Source organism: Carassius gibelio, chromosome A24 (assembly GCF_023724105.1).
Source record: "Carassius gibelio isolate Cgi1373 ecotype wild population from Czech Republic chromosome A24, carGib1.2-hapl.c, whole genome shotgun sequence".
Classification (NCBI taxonomy): Eukaryota; Metazoa; Chordata; class Actinopteri; order Cypriniformes; family Cyprinidae; genus Carassius; species Carassius gibelio.
The window spans coordinates 22,151,588-22,175,543 of record NC_068394.1 but is presented as its reverse complement, the minus strand read 5'-3'; the positions used below and the strand labels follow the sequence as shown (position 1 = coordinate 22,175,543).

Sequence of the window (23,956 nt, the reverse complement as noted above, 5' to 3'; positions counted from 1 at the left end):
ATTTAATTTATTCTATTGTCCAATAGAATAGTCCAGAGCAGTTCAACTGCCTGCTGTTCTTCAGAAAAATCCTCCAAGTCCTGCAAATGTTTTTGTTTTCCTGCATCTTCTGCATATTCGGCCCATGTCTGACAATGACTAATGTTTTTGAGATCTAACTTTTTACTGTGAGGAAAAATGAAGGACTCATACACAACTATTATAAAAGGTGAAAACATTGGTCACTGATGCTCCAGAAGGAAACACAATGCATTAAGAGATGGGGGTGTACATTTTGAACAGGATAAGTAAATTTTTCTTGTTTTGTTTAAAGATAATATCGGTTTATATAATAAAACACACTTTCTATAGATACACTGTACAGTTTTCATTGTTTAAGCACAAGTTAGAATGATGAAACAAAATATGATAATACAAATGTTATGAAAAACAAAACAAAAAAAAACAGGCGGTTATTTTGTTAGCTGGATTATAAGGTCACATATGTATATATATATATATATATATATATATATATATATATATATATATATATATATATATATATATATATATATATATATATATATATATTGACAGAGTAAGCATATTTGGCCTGCTGTCGTCTGGGAATGGAGGTGAGAAAAGCGGTGATAAATAGACTTCTTCTGATGCAATTGGTTGGATTATCTGAAAATGTTTCTCCTAAACTTTGTTAAAATAAACTTCTTTAAAAAAAAAAAAAAAACGTAAACAAAGCTAGTCAAAGTGATTTGGTAACTGAATAAAAGATAACTTTAGTAATAGAATGGTATTCAAAAATGGTGTTCAAGTACCTGATTGATGACAGTTCTTTAAAGACCAGCAGTTTTCCAGAAGAATGGCAACATTTGCTATCTGACATTAAAACATTCTAATTTTTTATATATATATATATATATATATATATATATATATATATATATATATATACACATTAAAACATATACATTAAATCACATCATAATAAAACAAAATACATTGTAGATTTCTAAAAATTAAAACTTTGAACACTGACATGAACAAAATTGTAATTTGTGCTGCGCTTTGAATATTATGATATATTAACAAATTAAGACACACCATTTCTCCTCCAATGCTGTCTCCGGTGAATAAGAAGTCAGCTGCACTGTTTGTAGACTCTGAAATCAGATCACCAGAATGTGTCTGCAGATTTGTCAATGGGGAATATGGCATCAACTAAAGCACAATAGCTAAACTAACATTAATATTAATAGCATAATAACATTAATAGTAATAAAGATAACTTTTAAAAATCTAAAGTTACGTAGCAGTTGCTAACTAAGTTAGCAGTTAATCAAGATATCTAGACTAATTTTACAACATGAACCCACTCAAATACATCCATTACAACACTTAATATTAAGCTTTGGTTAACAGCTTATTTAATAGAAATACAGTTTGAGAGAAATAATACAACACTGAATGGATTTCAATGTTATGTCCTGAAAAAAAAAAAAAAGTAATTTAAATGATTTTATGAATTTGAATGCGAGGCCTGGAATGTCGTGATATTTTGCGTGATATATTACTGTTCATTACATCTATTACCAAACTACAACAAACCCCAAGATGCAGCACTACTGCGAATAGTGTGGGTTTTATTTTATTAATCTCACTCAAATTTTGCGATTCTGATCAAAAGAGATTTTTAGATTTGTTCAGTTCAGATTAAACGTACAGTATGGAATTTTTGGCCACCAGGGGTCTCTAAATCAAAATAATAACATAAGATGTACTTTGATGACGTACTTTGATGGGAGTTGTTGTTCATTGGAACACTATCATTCCTCACTCATTCTAACTTAGTATTTTGACAGTCACGTCTTTTCGAACGGAGAGATTTATGAATTATGAGACCCCTATCAAATCAATATTCCATCTAGCTAGTAGTAATATTTGTTAAAAAAACACGGTCGCCTTTCGTTGATAATTATAATTACGTTTATACTATGAAATCGAACAAGATAGTGAACTGCATTTGAAGCTACTTTATCCAGCTAGATATAGAACAAATGTAGATTTACATTATACTATACATGAGAGCTAGTCCGTCTGCGTTTTACACAAGACATCATCGATTCACAAAATATACGGATAGATACAGTTAGCTGAATGGATGCATACCTGTTTATCAGAATGCAATTGAGTTCGGCATCTCTCTGTATTTTCTGCTTGTCACGAAACTCTATCTTGGAAATGCAACTCTAATATTTACCCGTGTCTTGTTTCTTATCTTGTCCCAAAACCTTATTGGGTCATTTATTTCACCCGTACGTTTGCACTTCACAGAACGTGCAGGCAAAGCATAATCATGATCCATAACTAAATTATTGATTGAGGTATAAATACGAATATAAACAATATAAATATAAAATATAATAGTCTCGATCAAGGCTAGCTACTACTTTTTCTTCTTTGTCTCATCTTTGCTTCTGTTCACCTTTGTATTTGGTGGTTCCGCAGGAAGTTAGATAAACTAGAGGGGTCAAAGTTTATATGACGCCATAGACGGGTGACGAAACGGAAATAAAGAAACGTGCCGTGTTTTCTAATTAAACTATAATTTTCTCCGGATTTGAAAGTTCGTGGAAACTGTCGGGATAATGTAAGTACACAACTATAAAATATATATAACATAGATATAGTGATTTCTGCTATTCTTAAAGCAGAAAAATTACATATTGCGCCTTTAATTTAAAATAACTGGATGATTCATTTTTAACTGATAAACATCACGAAAAAACATGACGGTATTTACTCCCTTAATTATGATATTAACCAAATTGTAAAAAAATAAAAATAATAATAAAAAAATATATATATTAATAAATTAACCATGGTACACTAACCATAGTTTTTCATGGTATCAAGTTTGTAGTGAAAATGCCGTTAGCAGTCAAACAATTTTTTATATTATAAAACCATGGTTTAGTTTTTATGATGGCTGGTGTAGGCTGCTGGAAATCTCTGAACATGAACACGTCTAGTGTGTGCAATCAGAAATGTCCTGTATCCAGAAATCTGGGTCGTACACCTTAAGTTTCACTGAAATTTCCCAAATTTCTCTTTTCATGCAGTGGGATATACAGCATATAAACTCTCTTTAGAGTGAATCAGCCTCTGAAAGGTGTTAAAGAACTTAAAATGTGTGTGCTTCTACACAGATTGTAGAGTTCTCTGCGTTGGTGTTGGAGGCGGATGCGTTCAGAGGACAGAGATGTGTGAAATGTGTGAAAATTGTGTGTCTGGTTAATGTGTGAGTAAGAGGGGCTTTTGTAATCTATCCTGCTCTCTTCCTGGCTGAAACGTTGAGACAGAGCCATCAGTTTTGAGTGTAGGCGTTGCAGTAGCTACAGTGCATCTCCTTTTCACCCCTCATATGCATGCAAACACACACATTCCTAAATCACTGTGTGAATGCTGGCAAAAGCGCTACGGAAGGGAAGTCAGATCTGTGTGAGCGGAAGCTCATTGTTCCAGCACTGCACAGCTGCTCAACATGTGCTGAAAAAAGTGGGACTATGTATTATTTTAATTTTTATTTCACTTTTTATCAGTGTTTTTTCTTAATTAAAATGTTTAAAGTGCTTTCAGCTGACTGTTAACCAGATGTTGTCAACAAGAGAGAAGCTTTATGGCCTTCCTGGGGGTTTAAAAACATGGAACCAGGAAAATAAAAACATGATGTTTGAAATTGAAGAAATTAATTAATATTCTGGTAAACTCTGGTCAATTAATTTAATCAACAAACATAATGAAAACATCTTATCATACTTTATAAATCTTGTTAGAGTTCCATGGTACACTGATAATATCAGAATGTGATCTCATGTTACGGTGATATTCTTCTTAATGATTACAATAATCATGTATTGCATACCATGGTATCCTTCCTTACATTCTATCCTTTCCTCCTTAATTCTTTCTTTACTTTATAGCCAATATATGATGATACAGTTTTCACAAAATATTCTTGTTGCATCTTATACTGTAGTTACTACAATAAAATCTAGTGGTTGACAAAGCCAAGGCCGGTATATCAGCTGATAGGTTTTTCTGTTTGGCCAATTAATGTCTCAGACTTCATTAGATTAAAGTCTTTGTTTAACAGTTCTGTCTAATAAAATACATATATCATTTATGCAAGTCTATGAATATCTGATAACACAAACCTCACAAACTTTAGCGGAGCTATATTCAGTTGGTCTGTAGTATATTGTATGTTATAGTCATAATCATGTGAACTGTATGTAAAATAAATGTGTGCACAGACTTACAGCAAGATAACTGAGTGCACAGTGTTTTTTTGTTGTTTTTTTTATTTTTTTTGTTATACAATTTATTTGTTTGTGGAAATAATATAATTCAATAATATAAAATATTTTTAGATAGTGTGTGTGTGTGTGTGTGTGTGTGTGTGTGAAATATAAATGTATTTTTTGTAAATGTCTTGATCATTTTCATTGTGGCCCTGAAGTTTTTAATGTGCTCTTAAAATTTTCAAATTAGGAGCACATGCGTGTCGTCATAACTGGTATTTGTGCTCTGTATGTATACATGGTTTTCCTCCACTGTGCTAGCGTATTTTCAGTCTTACAACAGAATTAACATTTCCCTGATTAATTTCCTCTGGATCCTGTTCAATCAGTATGTCCTCTCAATTTCAACAATGCCCCCCTGAGGACCGCAACCTCTCTGGAACGCTGATGGTCTGATTTAGACAGATTACATGCATCCTTGTTTTTCACATAGCGGGCTATCAGCATTCACACTGTGTCTGCTAAGTCACGCAACTATTGGCATTATGCTGTGTGGCTAATTGTTTTCCTCCTGCAACTAAGGCTTGAAAAACGAGTTCAGTCATCAATAACTTAGCAGCATAAAACAGGGTTAAGCTGCAGAATAATTTCTTTCGGATTTCTGCTGTCACATCTCTTTCTCAAAAGAGGCACTTTGTTGTCTAGCAGCACTGCTTTTAGTCTGTTTTGGCACTTAGCTGAGGTATTTATCACTCTGAAACAAGAGCTTCCATTTAGAGACACTAAAGAAAAGTGAAGAATAGAGGAAGTAGATAGAAATACTACGTTATGGTTTATCTCCCCATCACAACAATCCTTATTTATAAAAACTTTACATTTGTATGAAATAAAAAAAAAATAATTTCATTGTGGTTGCAATTTGTTGAAGCCTTTCAGTGTGGAGGAGTATCTTTCAGCATTGGTATTAATTTGCCATCTGCATTATTTGTCCTATATGAAGAAAACAAACACCATTTTAAAAATATTGATTTATGACTAAGTCAGGATTAAAATGTATATTGTTCAGCATTTTAAGGCAGTAAGATAATTATCTTTACTGGTGACTCAAAAGTAGAGAAGTTCCTTTTTCTTTTCCTGATACCGATTCCAATACCTGGGCTCAAGGTATCGGCCGATACCGAACACTGATCCGATACCTGGGTGTGTATCTGTATATATTTTTATAATCTAGCATGAATTTGACAGTACTATTATTTATTTTCTTAAGCGAAAAAGAACTTGAAATGCAGCCAAAAATCTAACACCGCAAACAAAAAAGGTATTTTAGTTTTACAATATAACTGTATAAAAAAACTGCAACAAATAAGTCTAGGAATATAAAAAAATGATATATTAATCAGATAATCTCTTTACAACAAAACAAGCAAAAAACAAGCAACCGTCTAAGCATAATTATTAATATTAATAGAGACATATTATTATTAGTACATAGAGACATACAGTAGCTTAATCTACTGTAGGCCTCAACAGTAGCTTAATATATTGTCAATTTACTCACGTTAAACCGAACATTTATTTTGATGGGTTGCCATAAAGATCTTTGAGTGTCTGTGTTTATGATATGACATTTTTCTCAAATGAAATGGTAAATTCTCATGAAGTGATGGTTTATGCGTCCGTGTCTTCATATAGTGACACACGGCAGAGACTACAAAACAGCGAGCTCCCGCGCATCTGCGCCCGTCACCCACAGAGATGTAGATTTTGCAGGAGTAATATTTAAATAGTATTTTACAGTTTAATATTCACAGACACTATATTCGGCTACAGTCTGGAGCCCTGCGCTTAGACTAACACGGAAGCAACTGAACGCAGCTGCGGGTACTGAATATACTCGGGAGTCGGTAACTTACTACCGTTACTACAGAGATGCTTGTATCACCACATTTGTACATTTTCAGCACCGACTTGGTAGTGAAGTGCCAGTACTTATGGCATCCCTAGTCACCGTTTTACTGTCTGGTTGGTCCAGTCTGAAATACTGCTAAACAGCAGACATACTGCTTATGCGTTTTCATTTCTTCTTCGCTGATCTAAACAGGGGTTGCTTGTGGCAACCTCTGATCTATAATATAGAACTGTATTGCTCATGACGTCATTAAAGTGAAGCCGCCGCGCCGCCATATTGGTAATCCCTAGTGTGTGAAAACGTTCCATTGAATTAATAGGAATTTGTATGATTTTAATGAGAAAACATCACCTGACAAGTCAGCGTTTATAATTATGAAGTATCTCTGTACATTATTACAATGCAAACACCCTAGGCATGTAAACGGTTATTTTTTAAATGTTGGGAATTTCCTCTACTTATTAAAAAGCTAAGTTCATTACAGTAGTGAGCATCATAAACATGATAAACATTAGACGGACATGACCTCAACATATAAAACAAACGACAAAGTGCTCATTCTGAAATCTGAATTTATTCAGAGAAATTAACTGACTATATACAGTACGGATTTAAAGACATAAAGATTTATTTCCCAGATTGTAAGTTAAGTTTTTAATTTCATTATAGAGCAATATTAACAACATAATTGTATTATTCATTGTAATATATTAAAATCCATTTCTGATACTAATACATTCGTTTAATAATTCCTGAATATTTATATTCATAAAGAAATAAGGTATATTTTGTGTTGGATCATTATATTACCTGTCTCATCAGTGCGCAGCAGACACCTAAACGATTTAAATATATCGCTTATCCTCCCCCAAAAGACCATAAACACTGCAGATAACATCTGAAGTAAACATTCATTTATTACACATAACATAAAAACAAGTCCTGTTTGACTGATTTGCTTCAAATCGAGTTATTTTAGGACAGCGGTTTGAATGTAACTCAATGGTCGACTCTGCTGGTAGGGATTAGTAAAATGGCAGATCAGACACTTCCGGTGGCTTCACTCTCTGTTGGCAGTTTAGAACGTGATGAGCGATCCAGTCATATATATATAGATCAGTGGTGGCAACACGGCACAACTTACTGTGTTTGCAATGCATTCTGAGCAGCGAAGAAGAACATGCAGCGGTTAGGCAAAGCTTGCGGTCATAACTAGGTCTTGTTTAAGAAAATGGTATCGGATCAGTATATGGGTTCATGTACTCGCCGATACTGATGCCAGAACTTGTTGTGGTATCAATGACATTTCTGATACTAGTATCGGAATCGGAACAACTCTACTCAAAAGGCATCGAATACAAGTACTATATCAGGTGACTTTAGAAATTCACCTTCTCCAAGTATTATAGTCTTGACTCATGGTCTTTACTTTACTTGATACAAGGCTTTTATAGTAACTTTGAGTTTGAGTGCCTGCTTGTTTTTTTTTTTTTTTTTTTTTTTTCATACAGATTTTTTGATTGTGTTCCATTCATTCATTGTTTCGGTGCCATTTAAAAAAAAAATGACACTGTGGCAGATTTTTTAAAATGTTTTATTTAATTTTATTTAGCAAGCATCATCCAAGATAATCATATAATTGTTAAGTAAATGTCATGCATTTTTGCATGGCTGAATGATATATGGACCAGTCGCCATATTATTGTACAATTCAGGGCTCCAAACGGTGACTGTAACAGTCAAATTTGCAATATTAATAATATTAAATTGTGAGTGAGGTTTTTGCTGAGGTCACCACTGGTGACTAGGCCTATGTATTTACGTGTTATAACTTAAAGGTGCCACAGATTGCAAATATCACTTTTATAAGGTGTTTAAACACAGCTGTGTGGCCACAGTGTGTGCAACAACCAGCCTATAATGGTAAAAATCCACTCACTCGTTTTATAATTCAAATCATAAACAGTCTCTCTACACAAGCAGTTCCAGATTATGATGTTATAGTCGGTGAAAGTCCCGCCCATTTGTGACACTCTGTCTTGTTATTATATACACAGCCCTGAGTGAGAAGCTGCAGGCCGCCATTACTGTTCTCTTGCTGTAGTTGCTGGAGATACAATGTCAGTGCCAAATAGCCATTAATAGTGTCATTGATTGTGTTGCACCAACGAACACAAGAGTCTTTATATATACGGCTGAGGACTAATGCTGTGCTTCACGAATGCTGCCTTCATGTGCTACCAGAATGATCGTGAAAAGGAATGTGGTAGTTAAAAATTTGGGGTTTGGAAGCAATGAGTGAGGTCAGTAGCACGGTCACCGTAACGCAGGTATTCCCGCGAGCATGAGTTGTTGAAGCTCCACACTTTTCTGAGAAGGGAGCAGGGTTGCCAGCTTTTCACAACAAAACCCTCCCGCGGACATGAAAAGCTAAACATTTTAAAATACTTGGCAATACTGGAAGGAAGGCGTGAGCTGCAGCTCATTTTCATTTAAAGGTGCTGTAGGGAACTTTTGTAAAAAAAATATTTTTTACATATTTATTAAACCTGTCATTATGAATATGAGACAGATAATCTGTGAAAAAAATCAAGCTCCTCTGGCTCCTCCCAGTGGTCCTATTGCCATTTGCAGAAAGTCATGCGCTCCCGGTAAAAACAACCAATCAGAGCTGCGGTCCATAACTTTGTTTGTGCTCAAAATGTAGAAAAATGAACATAATAAGCGAGTACACCATGAATCCATTTTCGAAACCATGTTTTTAGCTTGTCCTGAATCACTAGGGTGCACCTATAATAAGTGTTTATATTCAGACTATTTTAGATTGCTTCGGGGGTACGGCGGCGGAGTAACCCAGTAACTTTGTGATTCTTCATAGACATAAACAGAGAGAAGTAGTTCCGGCTACGATGTTCTTCTGCAAGACGCAAGCAGTTCTGTTTATTAACCGCTAGAGCGTCAAAAGTTCCCTACTGCAGCTTTAAAGGGGACATACACATAAACAGAGCGTTTTGGCTCATACCCTAAAAGTGGCAATTGCAAGAAGCTGTAAAAAATTATCGGTAGCACTTTATTTTACAGTCCTGTTCCTCATGTGCATACTATGTACTTATTATAGTAATTACAATAACTATGTAACAACTAGGTACTAACCCTAAACCTACCCCTTAACCTAACCCTACCCCATGTAGTTACCTTGTATTACCAGAACTTTCTTAGATAAATACACTGTAAGTACACTATAAGTACATATTAGTACACGTACTGTAAAATAAAGTGCAACCAAATTATCTGTGGGGCATTTTGAAATAAAACCTTGCATACACACACATCAGAGAACAACTTAAAATATTGTATCAATACAGTCTATGGCAACTTTAAAAATGTGCATGCAATGCCTTTTTTCCAGTTTGTTTTGCGATTGCATCATTTGCTATGTTCAAATATTAAACTGAGACAACGCGTATCAAAGTTATAGTGGAAATAAAAGAGTTTCAAACAGTCCTCATCTCTGCCACACAGCAGCGCTGACACACACCTGATAAACACAGATCAGTTGTGCATCATGAGAGAGTCTGACATGACAGAGACGTATGAAGTGAATGTGTGGAAAAACAGCATCTATATTGGGCACAATTTGAACAAACTACAACAGGTAAAGCTGTCAGCTGTGTAGATATTGCCAATATTATTAACAATTCTTGTTAATAATCATTACTAATATGGCTACTTAATAAGATCTTAGTATATGCTGTGCTCTGTTAAACGCGTGAACTTCATTATTTGTAGCTCACTTTCCGCCAAGAAATCATAAAAAACTTTGTAACTTTTTAATAAACAAAGTATCAGCTTTAAAATTATTCAAAATTCATAACGAAATACAAACAATAAATACAGTTGGAGCTCTTTAATGTTTCCAAGGCGATTGCTTTAGTGCCTCAGTTCAAGCAGCAATTAACCCTTTAAATCTTTCTCTTTACTACTATAGTACATAATGATCATGAATTAACATCAAAAGGTAGGCTATTTTATAAGAGAGCCTACAGTACAACTTACTGAAATGTCTCATGTAAAAGCTCATTCAGGGTTTCAAACTGCAGAAAATGTGTAAAACTTGTAAACATTGCAACGTAATATACATTTCCCCTAAAATAACCATTCAGTGTCCATAAGTGTCACAGTGCGTCTGGTCTGTGTATCACTGGGTGTCCACTAGAGGTCTCACTTTCCCTTATTTGGTCACTTTCCTCCTTGTTGTGTAATTGATTGTTTCCCCACCTGTCTCCTGTTTCCCTATTATCCTTCTGTGTATTAAATACCCAGTCTGTCTTAGTCTGTGTGACGGAGTCCTTGTTGAATGTCGTTTGGATGTACTTTCCTGGGTCTGTTTTCCCGTGTGTTTTTGTGTTCGGATCTCATGGTTTTGACCCGGCCTGGACTGTTTATTCTTTTGGATTTGCCCTATAAATAAAGATACATACCTGCACATGGTTCTCTCTTCTCGTTCCTGAAACGCCTCACGTGACAGAAGGACTCCGTCACCAAGAGAACCAGCAGGTATGTCTGCCCATGCCTCATCCCCAGTCACAGAGCGGGACAGAGGCGGTTTTGAAGGAACTCGCCTGGTGGTTTTCCGCGGAACCAGGGGAGGTCGTCGAGGAGGAGGTGGGCGAGAGGAAGCACGGCGCAAGATGGCCACCGACCCAGCGCCGCTGTGGTGCGTAACCACCAACCCCGCACCACGAGGCCAGATGGAAGCCAGCCTCACCCCACAGGGCAAGATGGCTGCCAGCTCAACACCAACGCCCAAGAGGGCCGCTGATACCCTTCTCGACTACTTCGAGATGCTATCGAGAATACTAGAAGTTCCCAAGACGGTTCACGTCATGGCTGCTGAGCCAGCGCTTCAGCACAAGATGGCCGTTAACCCAGCGCCACAGCTCAAGATGGCCGCTTAGCCAGCGCCACAGCACAAGATGGCCGCCAGCCCAGAGCCACAGCACAAGATGGCCACCAGCCCAGCGCCACAGCACACGATGGCCGCCAGCTTAGAGCCACAGACCAAGATGGCCACCAGTTTAGAGCCACAGCACAAGATGGCCGCCAGCCCAGAGCCACAGCACAAGATGGCTGATTCAACGCCTGAGTCGCCAGTACAGGTGCCACCGACTCGCCGTCATAGAGGGCGGAGGACGAGGAGACAGGCGTCGACCGTCCCTCAAGGCCTGGAGGACGTTCCCGAGCGGACCGTTTCCGTTCCCGAGGCGGTGCCCGATGCTGTTCCAGACGCCGAGGCGGTGCCCAATGCTGTTCCAGAGGTCGAGGCGGTGCCCAATGCTGTTCTGGAGGTCGAATTGGGGCCCGATGGCGAGGCCATGCCCAATGCTGTTCTGGAGGTCGAGGTGGTGTCCGATACCGAGGCGGTGTCCGAGGTCGTGGCCGATACGGTTTTGGAGGCCGAGGCGGTGACCGATGCTGTTCCGGAGGCCGAGGCGGTGCCCAATGCTGTTCCAGAGGCCGAGGCGAGGCCCGAAGCTGTTCCAAAGGTTGAAGCGAAACCCGACGCTGTTCTAGAGGCCCGGGCGGTGCCCGATGCTGTTCCAGAGGGCGAGGCGAGGCCCGATGCTGTTCCAGAGGTCGAAGCGAAACCCGACGCTGTTCTGGAGGTCGGGGCGGTGCCCGATGCTGAGGCCGAGGCTGTTCCCGAGGCCGAGGCTGTTCCCGAGGAGGTGCTCGATGCTGTTCGAGAGGCCGAGGCAGTGCTTGATGCTGCTCCCGAGGCGGTGCCCGATGCAGTTCATGAGGCGGTGCCCGATGCTGTTCCCGATGCCGAGGCACAGTCCGTTGCCGTTCTGGAGGCCGAGGCGGTGCCCGATGCGGTTCCCAAGGCCGAGGCTGTTCCCGAGGCCGAGGCTGTTCCCGAGGAGGTGCTCGATGCTGTTCGAGAGGCCGAGGCAGTGCTTGATGCTGCTCCCGAGGCGGTGCCCGATGCAGTTCATGAGGCGGTGCCCGATGCTGTTCCCGAGGCGGTGCCCGATGCTGTTCCCGATGCCGAGGCACAGTCCGTTGCCGTTCTGGAGGCCGATGCGGTTCCCGAGGCGGTGCCTGATGCTGTTCCCGAGGCCAAGGCTGTTCCCGAGGAGGTGCTCGATGCTGTTCGAGAGGCCGAGGCAGTGCTTGATGCTGCTCCCAAGGCGGTTCCCGAGGCGGTGCCCGATGCAGTTCCCGAGGCGGTGCCCGATGCTGTTCCCGAGGCCGAGGCTGTTCCCGAGGAGGTGCTCGATGCTGTTCGAGAGGCCGAGGCAGTGCTTGATGCTGCTCCCGAGGCGGTGCCCGATGCAGTTCCCGAGGCGGTGCCCGATGTCGAGGCAGTGCCCGAGGCGGTTCCAGAGGCCGAGGTGGTGCCCGAGGCAAAGTCCCATGCGGTGCCCGAGACCGCTCCCGAGGCCGTTACCAAGGCGGTGCTTGACGCCATTCCCGATGCAGTGTCCGAGGTCGCTCCCGATGTCTTGACCGAGGCGGTGCCCGAGACCGTTCCAGAGCCAAGTCAAGTCACTGGGTGGCCGGCTGCTCCGCCCTGGGGGGCTCTGGCGGTGACCACAAGGCCGTGGCGGTCTTCCGCTCCGCCCTGGGGGACTCTGGCGGTGACCACGAGGACGTGGTGGTCGTCCGCTCCGCCCTGGGGGACTCTGGCGGTGACCACACGGCTGTGGTGGTCGTCCGCTCCGCCCTGGAGGACTCTGACTTTGACCACAAGGTCGTGGTGGTCTTCCGCTCCGCCCTGGAGGGCTCTGGCCTTGACCACACGGCTGTGGTGGTCATCTGCTCCGCCCTGGTGGACGCCTCAACATGTCCTTCATGGACTTCTGTTTTGTGTTTTTTGAGTTCTGTTATGTTTCTGTCTGTTCCCTTTAGTTTGTCTGGCCCTCCTTCCCTCCCCCTGAACCTCCTCCGGTCCTCCTCCCTCCTGGTATCCCTGTTTTATGTTTACATTTCTGGTGTTTCCCATGTTTTCCTTTTCCGGCCCTCCGTCCCTCCCCCTGAGCCTCCACCTGTCCACCTCCCTCCTGGTCTCTGTGTTGTCTTGTCTTGGAGCGTCTGGGAGCCGCTCCGTAGAGGGGGGGGTTATGTCACCTCGGGAACAGCCTCGGCCTCAGCATCGGGCACCGCCCCGACCTCCAGAACAGCGTCGGGTTTCGCTTCGACCTCTGGAACAGCATCGGGCCTCGCCTCGCCCTCTGGAACAGCATCGGGCACCGCCCGGGCCTCTAGAACAGCGTCGGGTTTCGCTTCAACCTTTGGAACAGCTTCGGGCCTCGCCTCGGCCTCTGGAACAGCATTGGGCACCGCCTCGGCCTCCGGAACAGCATCGGTCACCGCCTCGGCCTCCAAAACCGTATCGGCCACGACCTCGGACACCGCCTCGGTATCGGACACCACCTCGACCTCCAGAACAGCATTGGGCATGGCCTCGCCATCGGGCCCCAATTCGACCTCCAGAACAGCATTGGGCACCGCCTCGTCCTCTGGAACAGCATTGGGCACCGCCTCGGCGTCTGGAACAGCATCGGGCACCGCCTCGGGAACGGAAACGGTCCGCTCGGGACTTTGACCACAAGGTCGTGGTGGTCTTCCGCTCCGCCCTGGAGGGCTCTGGCCTTGACCACACGGCTGTGGTGGTCATCTGCTCCGCCCTGGTGGACGCCTCAACATGTCCTTCATGGACTTCTGTTTTGTGTTTTTTGAGTTCTGTTATGTTTCTGTCTGTTCCCTTTAGTTTGTCTGGCCCTCCTTCCCTCCCCCTGAACCTCCTCCGGTCCTCCTCCCTCCTGGTATCCCTGTTTTATGTTTACATTTCTGGTGTTTCCCATGTTTTCCTTTTCCGGCCCTCCGTCCCTCCCCCTGAGCCTCCACCTGTCCACCTCCCTCCTGGTCTCTGTGTTGTCTTGTCTTGGAGCGTCTGGGAGCCGCTCCGTAGAGGGGGGGGTTATGTCACAGTGCGTCTGGTCTGTGTATCACTGGGTGTCCACTAGAGGTCTCACTTTCCCTTATTTGGTCACTTTCCTCCTTGTTGTGTAATTGATTGTTTCCCCACCTGTCTCCTGTTTCCCTATTATCCTTCTGTGTATTAAATACCCAGTCTGTCTTAGTCTGTGTGAGGGAGTCCTTGTTGAATGTCGTTTGGATGTACTTTCCTGGGTCTGTTTTCCCGTGTGTTTTTGTGTTCGGATCTCATGGTTTTGACCCGGCCTGGACTGTTTATTCTTTTGGATTTGCCCTTTAAATAAAGATACATACCTGCACATGGTTCTCTCTTCTCGTTCCTGAAACGCTTCACGTGACAATAAGCTCATCAGTCAGCTAGATAAATAATTGGAATAATAAGAGGAAAATTTTGCTATATTTATGTGCTATTGCAGTTAAATATTTTTACTTAAACTGTTGTCTACATGATTCATCTATTATAAAACTGCATTTTACTAATTAAGAAAAACAGACTGAAAGTGTGAGATATACACTCTAAAAAATAAAGGTGCTTAAAAGGTTCTTTACAGAACCATTTTTGGTTTCACAAAGAACCATTCAGTCAAATGTTCTTTAAAGAACCATATCTTCCTCAACTTTTTAGAATCTTTCGCTTCAAGGAACCTTTTGTGAAATGTAAAGGTTCTTCAGATTTTAAAGGTTCTTTATGAAACTATTTAGACAAAAAAAGGTTCTATGGCACCATTTATTTTAAAGAATGTATTACAACATCTACAGGATGCACTGAGGAGGAGCCCGAACTACACTTAATGTCTAAGTGATGCTTATGGTCCATGATATTGGTACAGATAATGAACAATTCTTTGACTGTATATTTCAAGTTGGAAAAGACATTTAGTTCCCACTTTAAGTGAACCTTAATTCCCATGTCATCTACAAGATTAAATTCTGATAACGTAAAAAAAAAAAAAAAGATGAGAGACAAACACATGAAACTATTATTGATATGTTAAAATGTAAATAATAATAATAATGAAATTACAGGTGCTGGTCATATAATTAGAATATCATCAAAACGTTTATTTCACTAATATCATTAAAAAGTGAAACTTATATTCATTCATTACACACAAACTGATATATTTCAGATTTTTATTTATTTTAATTTTGATTATTATAACTGGCAACTAAGGAAAATCCCAAATTCACTATCTCAGAAAATTTCTGAATATTGTGAAAAGGTTCAATATTGAAGACACCTTGGTGCCACACTCTAATCAGCTAATTAACTAAGGCCTTTAAATCGTCTCTCAGTCTAGTTCTGTAAGCTACACAATCATGGGGAAGACTGCTGACTTGAGAGTTGTCCAAAAGACGACCTTTGACATCTTGGACAAGGAGAGCAAGACACAAAAGGTAATTGCAAAATAGACTGGCTGTTCACAGAGCTCTGTGTCCAAGCACATTAATAGAGAGGTGAAGGGAAGGAAAAGATGTGGTAGAAAAAAAGTGTACAAGCAATAGGGATAACCGCACTCTGGAGAGGATTGTGAAACAAAATCCATTAAAAAATGTGGGGGAGATTCACAAAGAGTGGACTGCAGCTGGAGTCAGTGCTTCAAGAACCACTATGCACAGATGAATGCAAGACATTGATTTCAGCTGTCACATTCCTTGTGTAAAGTTCACAGACAGCGTCAGAAACGTCTCGCTTCAGAAAGGAGTGGACTGCTGCTGAGTGGTCCAAAGTTATGTTCTGTGATGAAATTAAATTTAGCAGTTTCTTTGGAAAATGGGTCCCAGAGTCTGCAGGAATAGAGGAGAGGCACACAATACACGTTGTTTGAGGTCCAGTGTAAAGTTTCCACAGTCAGTGATGGTTTGCAGTGCTCTCATCAGCTTGTGTTGGTCCACTGTGTTTTCTGATGTCCAAAGTCAACGCATCTGTATACCAGGAAGTTTTAGAGCACTTCATGCTTCCTGCTACTGACCAACTTTATGGAGATGCAGATTTAATTTTCCAACAGGACTTGGCGCCTGCACACAGTGCCAAAGCTACCAGTACTTGGTTTAAGGACCATTGTATCCCTGTTCTTAATTGGCCAGCAGACTCGCCTGACCCACTATCAGAGCAACCTGGGTTCTCATAACACCTGAGCAGTGCCACAGACTGATCGACTCTGTACATGTTCATACTTTCATGTTCATACTTTTCAGTTGGCCAAGATTTCTAAAAATCCTTTCTTTGTATTGGTCTTAAGTAATATTCAGTTTTTCTGAGATACTGAATTTGGGATTTTCATTATTTTTCAGTTATAATCATAAAAATTAAAAGAAATAAAAATCTGTGTGTAATGAATGAATATAATATACAAGTTTAACTTTTTTAATGGAATTAGTGAAATCAACTATTTGATGATATTCTAATTATATGACCAGCACCTGTAAATAAAAGATGTTTATTCTGTGTCACCTAAAAAAATAATTTGGTGCCTAAGTCTGAACGAATACGAATAAGCTGAGCCTCTTCAATGGACAAAAACAAACACAATTTTGTCAAAATCTGCAGTTACGGCGAGTAACCTTGTAAACATGTTCTTAAATCTGTAAAAAAGTCCTAAATTACCTCAAAGATTTGGGAGAAAACCGGATGTGTGTCAGGTCCGAGTCAGGTGATAACGCTACGTGAATCCTGATGCATCTGATGTAAACCTAAATACAAAAGAAAAAGAGAAATCAATCACTACTCTGCTCGCTTTTGAGTAACTTTTGTAGCTTGAATAAATATTAATCTATGCAGTTTGCAATTATAGTTTATGTCATGATTAAGTTCACTTAAATTTTAAGTTAGTAAATGCAAAATATATATATATATATTTTTAATAATGGCTTTCAATTATACTGTAATGGCTATAATTAACATCTAAAAATGAGGGTAAAATGCATTTAATAGAGAAATCAGTAGCAGTATTGGTATACATTATATTAATATGCGATTAATCACAAATAATAACAGAACAAATGTTTTATAGATATTGAGCTTTCATTTGGTAGTTAAGTTACTGCTGAATATGCATTTAAATTTATCTTCTAATTTTACAGGCCCCTTGGCCCCATTAAAATTTTCAGTTAGATACTCCAGCCCTCAAATGAAGATAATTGGCTCTATAGGCCTATACTTTCATACTCGTATCTTATTTTATAATTATTATTTTTTCTTCCTGATTTGTATTGTTTTAACAAAATGTTTTATTTATATTAATAGTCATTTATTTTTGGTCATTGGCCATAACATAAAAACAAATTATCCAGAATATTATTATCTGTGCTTTCCTGTATTATTGGGCAAATAGACACAATATAGAGTATACAGTGTAAATTATTTTTATGTAATTTAAAGGTGTATATAATGCCAGGTTTTGAGGGATTTTTCTTTTCTTTTTTTAATTAATGAGACAGTGCTGTATCACAGTTGGTCTCATCTTGTTACTTGAGTCCAAACTATCTGGCCTCTTGGGTCTGAAATATTAATGTTGATTAATTTAAAAGATCTGTCCCGAAGTATCGGGTGACAATGCAGGTCTGCTCATCCTGATGCGATTGTGTCTCTCTCAATAGGCTCTTTGTGCCGATGGCTATATTTGATACGTTTCTCTTATTTCTTCCGTGCTGTGCTTATGCTGTGCCAAGTGTCATGTATCGTATTAACACAGTCTCTGCTCTGTTTCAACATCTTTTCCTGCAGCTCCAGAGTCTGAGTCATAATGTGATCTTTACACTGGACTCCCTGTTAAAAGGCGACCTGAAAGGCGTGAAGGGGGTGAGAAATATTTGCAGACATGGTCTCATAGATGATCAGACACGAAGAGCCTACCTAAATACACATGCAAGATGCATGCAAACTTTTCTCCACAGTTGTGCTTTCATACCAAGCCAGAAACATAAACAAATCTTAAAAGATGATGTTGTAGACTTGTCAAGGTTCTTGAAAGTATTTTTGTGTGTAAAGCTCTATTCAAGTAAATGGCTTCATGAAGTTACAAATTAAATTAGCCCACTACAGGTTTAATGTAATTTACTGAATGTACCGCGGTAAAGTGCGTCTATTTGCGATGTCCTGCTTATCAGAAGATCAGCAGTGACTACCACACCAGAAGTCAGTCAGAGCCCACTAATGGGTCTGTCATTTACCACAAGTAATGGTCATGGTCATGATATTCATCACAATAATGGTTTTATGAGGCTGTTACAGTCGTAATGGGCTGTATTTCTTTACTGCTGGAAAGATATCATGCAGATGTGTTACCTCAGCTCAGGATTTTGAGTGTGACATCTGCTTTGATGTAAACATGAGGGGGTCTAATTATTTTTACCTGACTCATTACTATTTTTCCTTTTTTTTTCAGGACCTGAAAAAGCCCTTTGACAAGGCCTGGAAGGACTACGAAACCAAGATGTATGTTTGCTTTATGCGTGTTAGCGGAGTGTGTCTGTATACACATTTGTCTATTCATACTGATTATTTTCTGTCTGTGGGCTTTTGCAATTATCAGGTGCATTTTACAGTAATCTAAAAGCACCATCAAAAAGCATTTTCTTCTTTACAGAGGTGATATTGCAAAATAAACACAGCTGTCTGTTTGCCAGCTCAGATGAGTTTGTGCTAAATACACAAATATTTTGTATTCTTGTGTTTCCTGTTTATTTCTTGCCATCTTACAGTACAAAGATCGAGAAGGAAAAACGTGAGCATGCCAAGCAGCACGGGATGATTCGAACAGAGATCACTGGTGCTGAGATCGCTGAGGAGATGGAGAAAGAACGGAGGCTTTTCCAACTACAGATGTGTGAGGTCTGTAGTGCACTTGAGCTGGTTGGAGATCCTGTCCTCCTTTGCAGAAATATACCATAGTTGATATAGGTTTATAGTTTATTTTGTTTCGTTTGTCTAAATTAATTAAATAATTTAGAATACACCGTTTTTAGCAGAATATTAATTTATATATTCATAAACTAAGGTAATTTTGATGCTGTTAGATACAGATAGTTGTGAAAAATCATCAAACAAACAAAATAATTATTTTAGTTTATTCTTATTGTGCTGATTACATGTATATTGGAATGTTTTATAAGCTGTGGGGCATTTAATAACTTTTCCAGTATATGGCGATTATTCTGAAAATTCTGAAAGTACATGGTCAGAGATTTTTTTTACTAATGCTCCCACAACCAAAAAAACTTTCAAACATTATCATTACAGTATTGCCATGACATTAACATTCATAAAACAGCAACCAGTTAGAGCTGTTTAATGGATCTACGCCAATTACCCCAGGTTGCTGTCACATCAACAGCTGTTGTGATTGGTTCTCCTAATATAAATCAGAATTATGTAATGCTTTCATCTCCGTGCTAATGGCCTTTTTTATCTTATGTCTCAAAAGATTCCCTTAGCATTAGAGCAGATGGCTCAGATTGTGATAGAAATGTTTGTTTTATGGATTTATAATCATCAGTGTTATATTTGTTCATTAGGGAGGATAGCTGTGGGTTATTTAACATGTTAATGACTTGTTTTTGTCAATAGGAATTGCCTCTTGAATTTATTCCATTCTCCATCAAGGGGTTTGTGAGGGGTAGATGTTTTGTAGATGTAATGTTAGATATCTTAGGAAAAAAGAAACCTCAGATTGCCTTTCAGACGGTATTGGACCAAGTACATGATAAAATCGAATATTTAATTTATTTTCCAAATTTTTCATTTAAGCACTAATGTAGAGGAGGCAGTGGTGTATTGCTGAAAGTCTGGATTGTCTAGAATCTTTATAACGTATCAGTCTTCTGTATTTGGATGTTTACTATTTTCCGTTCTTGGTGGTTACATAAGTAAGGTTATTTTTACTCAACAAGGCATTTTATTTAAGTAAAATCTAAAGATGAGAGCAATGAATAATTTATTCTGCAGTGAGGTGACTCATTCAGATACAGAAAAGTATTGAAGGAAATGATAAACTCTAGCAAACACATACAACATACTTACTGTATGCAACATTAAAACGAAGATTTTCACACACCCTAACCTAATTAGGAAACTAAATACTGTTGTGTCTCTAAAATTGTCCACAAAACTGTGCCTTTTGGGTTTAAAAGTTATGCACAAATACATTAACACACTCTTAAGTTGAGCAGAATGTGTGTGCCATATCACTACGAGATATTATAATTAAAATATTTGCAGTGGAAAGGACCTGTAATTTTACCTAAAATGATTTTTGAATAATCTATTTCAAATAATATAGCACTTAAGGTTTCAGTCACTGAATATCTTTTGTTTTACTGTTGGGATAATACAGTTTACTGTGTTGTGACCAAATTCTGTCTGTTTTTGCAGTACCTGATCAAAGTGAATGAAATAAAGACAAAAAAAGGGGTTGACCTCCTTCAGAACTTGATCAAGTATTACCATGGGCAGTGCAAGTAAGTGACATTTTCTTTCAGATGCATTTTTTTACCACGAAAGACATTTGGAATATCAATATACTAGATAAATAAGTCTGCTAAAATCCAAATCCTTTGAGGTCATACAACTGTCAACATAAATTTCTATTTGACGTTTGATTGTTAATGGTCGATATGGGAAGTATTATTGATCCATGTAACCTAAGTGTCAATGTCCCGAAGGTCTGAAAAAGTGATGAGCTGAAAGAAAGAACTGAGATACATCAGCAGAAACCTGCAAGCTTACCTTGCACTTCAAGGTTTTGACTGGTCAGATGTAAGAATGATTGTGTTCTGACTTGTCAGACTTATCAGAAATATAAAAGTTCCTGGTGTAGCAACCATTTATCACTAAATAGGGAAAAACACTATTTATGGATTTTCTTTATGGATAAGTTTCTTATCTGGGTTTAATTATAAATAAGTAATTTGGTTTTCTTGTATGGTGAAATGTTATTATTGAAACTGTACAAGTAAAGCATACAATAGTGTAGAGCTGCAGCAAAAACAACTGTAAGATCTTGTCCATAAAGTGTGGAGAAAGTTGTTCTATTATTTGATTTGATTCCATTGGATTCAGTGTTTATGTTCCCTGTGCATTATCCAGTTTAGAGATAGAATATGTTGGTTATTAATTATGCATATGTGCACTTATATTATAAATCTTCACAAATTGAAGAAATTGAACAAATAGATAATAATTATATAGGCAGAAAATTCAGTTTTCTTTCTTTTAAAATATAACAAATGGAATTATACATATACTTTGAAAAGCTCTTTTTTTTATTTATTTGCTAAAATATGGCAAAGGTAAAAATGCAGAAACATGCTCAAACCTCATATACTGTAACCATCTGATGTGTCCTGACACCAGAAAGTGTGGCACAGTGTCTGTACTACTGACTCATCCAATTTGAATCTGATACTCTTGGCTGGTTGTTAGTGTTGGCACTATTTTAGTCATCTGTCAATATTTAAAACTGGACATTTCCACCAAAGGTATCCACAAAACGGAATGTTTATTTGTTAGTTCAAAGCTTCAAAGTGTGTGTGATAGATAAATAAGTGTATAAATAGTGTTATGTGTTCCACAGTTATTGTCAAATGTCACGAGATGGATTGCCTAAGGGAAGAAACTATTTCTGTGTCTGGTCATTCTGGTGTTCAAAGAGGGAGTGAGTGGTCCAGAGTGATTTGGCCAGCCCTTTTCCTCACTATGGATGAGTGCAGTTCTTGGAGTGTGGGGAGGGTTGTACAAATGATTTGCTCAGCAGTCCGGACTACCCTCTGTAGTCTTCTGAGGTCAGATTTGGTAGCTGAGCTGAACCAGACAGTTATAGAAGTGCAGAGGACGGATGGTGTAGTAGAACAGTTTCAGCAGCTCCTGTGGCAGGTTGAACTTCCTCAGGTGGTGCTGGATGTGAGTTCTCCCAGCCTCACTAGCTGCTGCCTGTCTGTCAGAAGGCTGTTAATCCACTGACAGACGGAGGTGAACATGGAGAGCTGAGTCAGTTTGGGCAGGAGGAGGTTTGGGATGATAGATTTAAAGGCCAAGCTGAAATCCACAAACAGGATCCTCAAATAAGTCCCTAGTCTGTCTAGATGTTGCAGACCTGTTTGCTGTACAGACCTGTTCGCCGTTTGATATATTGAAAGTTTATAATTTTTCCTGACAGTATTGAAAAAATATGTACAGCCACATGAAAAATGTGTTAATTCATTCTCGTAATTTTTTTTTTCTTTTTCTTAAAAAAGCTTTTTTCAAGATGGATTGAAGACGGCAGATAAGCTAAAGCAGTACATCGAGAAACTAGCAGCAGATCTTTACAATGTATGTGCCTTATTCTTTAAAAATGAAACATTTCTTAAATTGTAAAAAAAATGATTTGGTAAAATAATTTTAGCTTTATGGATTGGACTTGGCAATAAAATATTTTACAAATATCTGGGTTACATTACAAAATTTTGTTTAGTGTATTGTCATTTAAAATTGTTATTGCAACATTTTACTTGTTTCTCTTAGAGCTGCATTACACCTCTCTGTTGTGCACCATTATATTCTTTCCTAAGATCTTTGGTCAACTAAAAATAATTGTGCATTGACTGTTGCTATACCACGTTTTACCTTGCTGGGCTTGGTCTGAATGGTGGCCAATCATTCATGTGGTCCAGTCTCAAAATATGAAAGTGAAAAATGCAGCTACATATATTATTTCTTAGCATGACAATATAAAAATTGTATTACTAGGTGAAATATTGCGGTACTTTACAATAATTGGTTTATGTCCTGCACCCCTGATACTGTTACAGTGTAACAAGTTATTTTTGATTTTGTGTGATGTAGATAAAACAAACACAAGATGAAGAGAAAAAGCAGCTCACAGCATTAAGGGATCTCATTAAATCCTATCTACAGCTTGAACAAAAGGAGGTAGGTGTAGAAGGTGGTGTGCCTCAGGGCTCTGTCTTAGGACCAATGCAAATTATCATTTAATTGCCCAAACATCAGTCAAATTACTTGTTTGGGATTAAATATTTCCAATGTTCATTACATTAACTGTACATATTTAAAATATGTAAATATATTAAATATATTCCGTATTTAAAATGCTGTACACACGTAGAATTCTAATTAGCATATTTTCCGGACTATAAGTCGCACTTTTTTCATTGTTTGGCTGGTCCTGCGACTTATAGTCAGTTGCGACTTATTTATCAAAATTAATTTGACATGAACCAAGAGAAATTAAACAAGATAAAACATTACCGTCTACAGCCGCGAGAGGGCGCTCTCGCGGCTGTAGACGTTAATGTTTTCTCTTGGTTCTTGGTTCTTAATAAATGCAACTTATAGTCCAGTGCGACTTATATAATTTTTTTTCCTCGTCATGACGTATTTTTGGACTGATGCGACTTATACTCAGGTGCGACTTATAGTCCAAAAAATATGGTAATCCTTTAATTGAATGAGACCTGAAGAGTTGAGTTTTACAGTACATCTGTGGATCTAATGTGCAAACCTTTCTTAAAGCTCAACCTGTACAGGGGAGAGTGTGAGAGGGAGTGCCCAGTGCTGTACCATTCTGGTAGCCAGTATGAAATTGGGCTTGCTGGTAACCAGTGTTGTGCCCCACTGGTTGCTCAGAGAAAAATTACTGACTCTATCATATTTAATAAGCAAAATAAATGACAATAAGTAGTTAGTCAATGAATATTGGTTTTATGTGCTTATTGCCAACACATCGTCATGACAGCAAACTTG

The 23,956-nt window shown here is 39.0% G+C and overlaps 1 protein-coding gene across 2 annotated transcripts in view; it reads left to right on the top strand.

Moving 5' to 3' along the window:
* Window positions 1-23,441, top strand: part of LOC127946058 (arf-GAP with SH3 domain, ANK repeat and PH domain-containing protein 1) — an 87,729-nt gene extending 64,288 nt beyond the window's left edge. The window contains exons 4-9 of one of the 2 annotated variants that reach the window (XM_052542346.1): window positions 17,942-18,016; window positions 18,603-18,652; window positions 18,919-19,048; window positions 20,588-20,673; window positions 22,450-22,525; window positions 23,039-23,438. In XM_052542346.1, coding sequence (XP_052398306.1) covers window positions 17,942-18,016; window positions 18,603-18,652; window positions 18,919-19,048; window positions 20,588-20,673; window positions 22,450-22,525; window positions 23,039-23,188 — 567 coding nt within the window. In that variant the 3' untranslated portion in view covers window positions 23,189-23,438. Of the gene's footprint in view, window positions 1-17,941; window positions 18,017-18,602; window positions 18,653-18,918; window positions 19,049-20,587; window positions 20,674-22,449; window positions 22,526-23,038 lie in introns of both variants that reach the window. The other variant, XM_052542348.1, reaches the window with a different exon arrangement.
* Window positions 23,442-23,956: the final 515 nt, after the last annotated feature.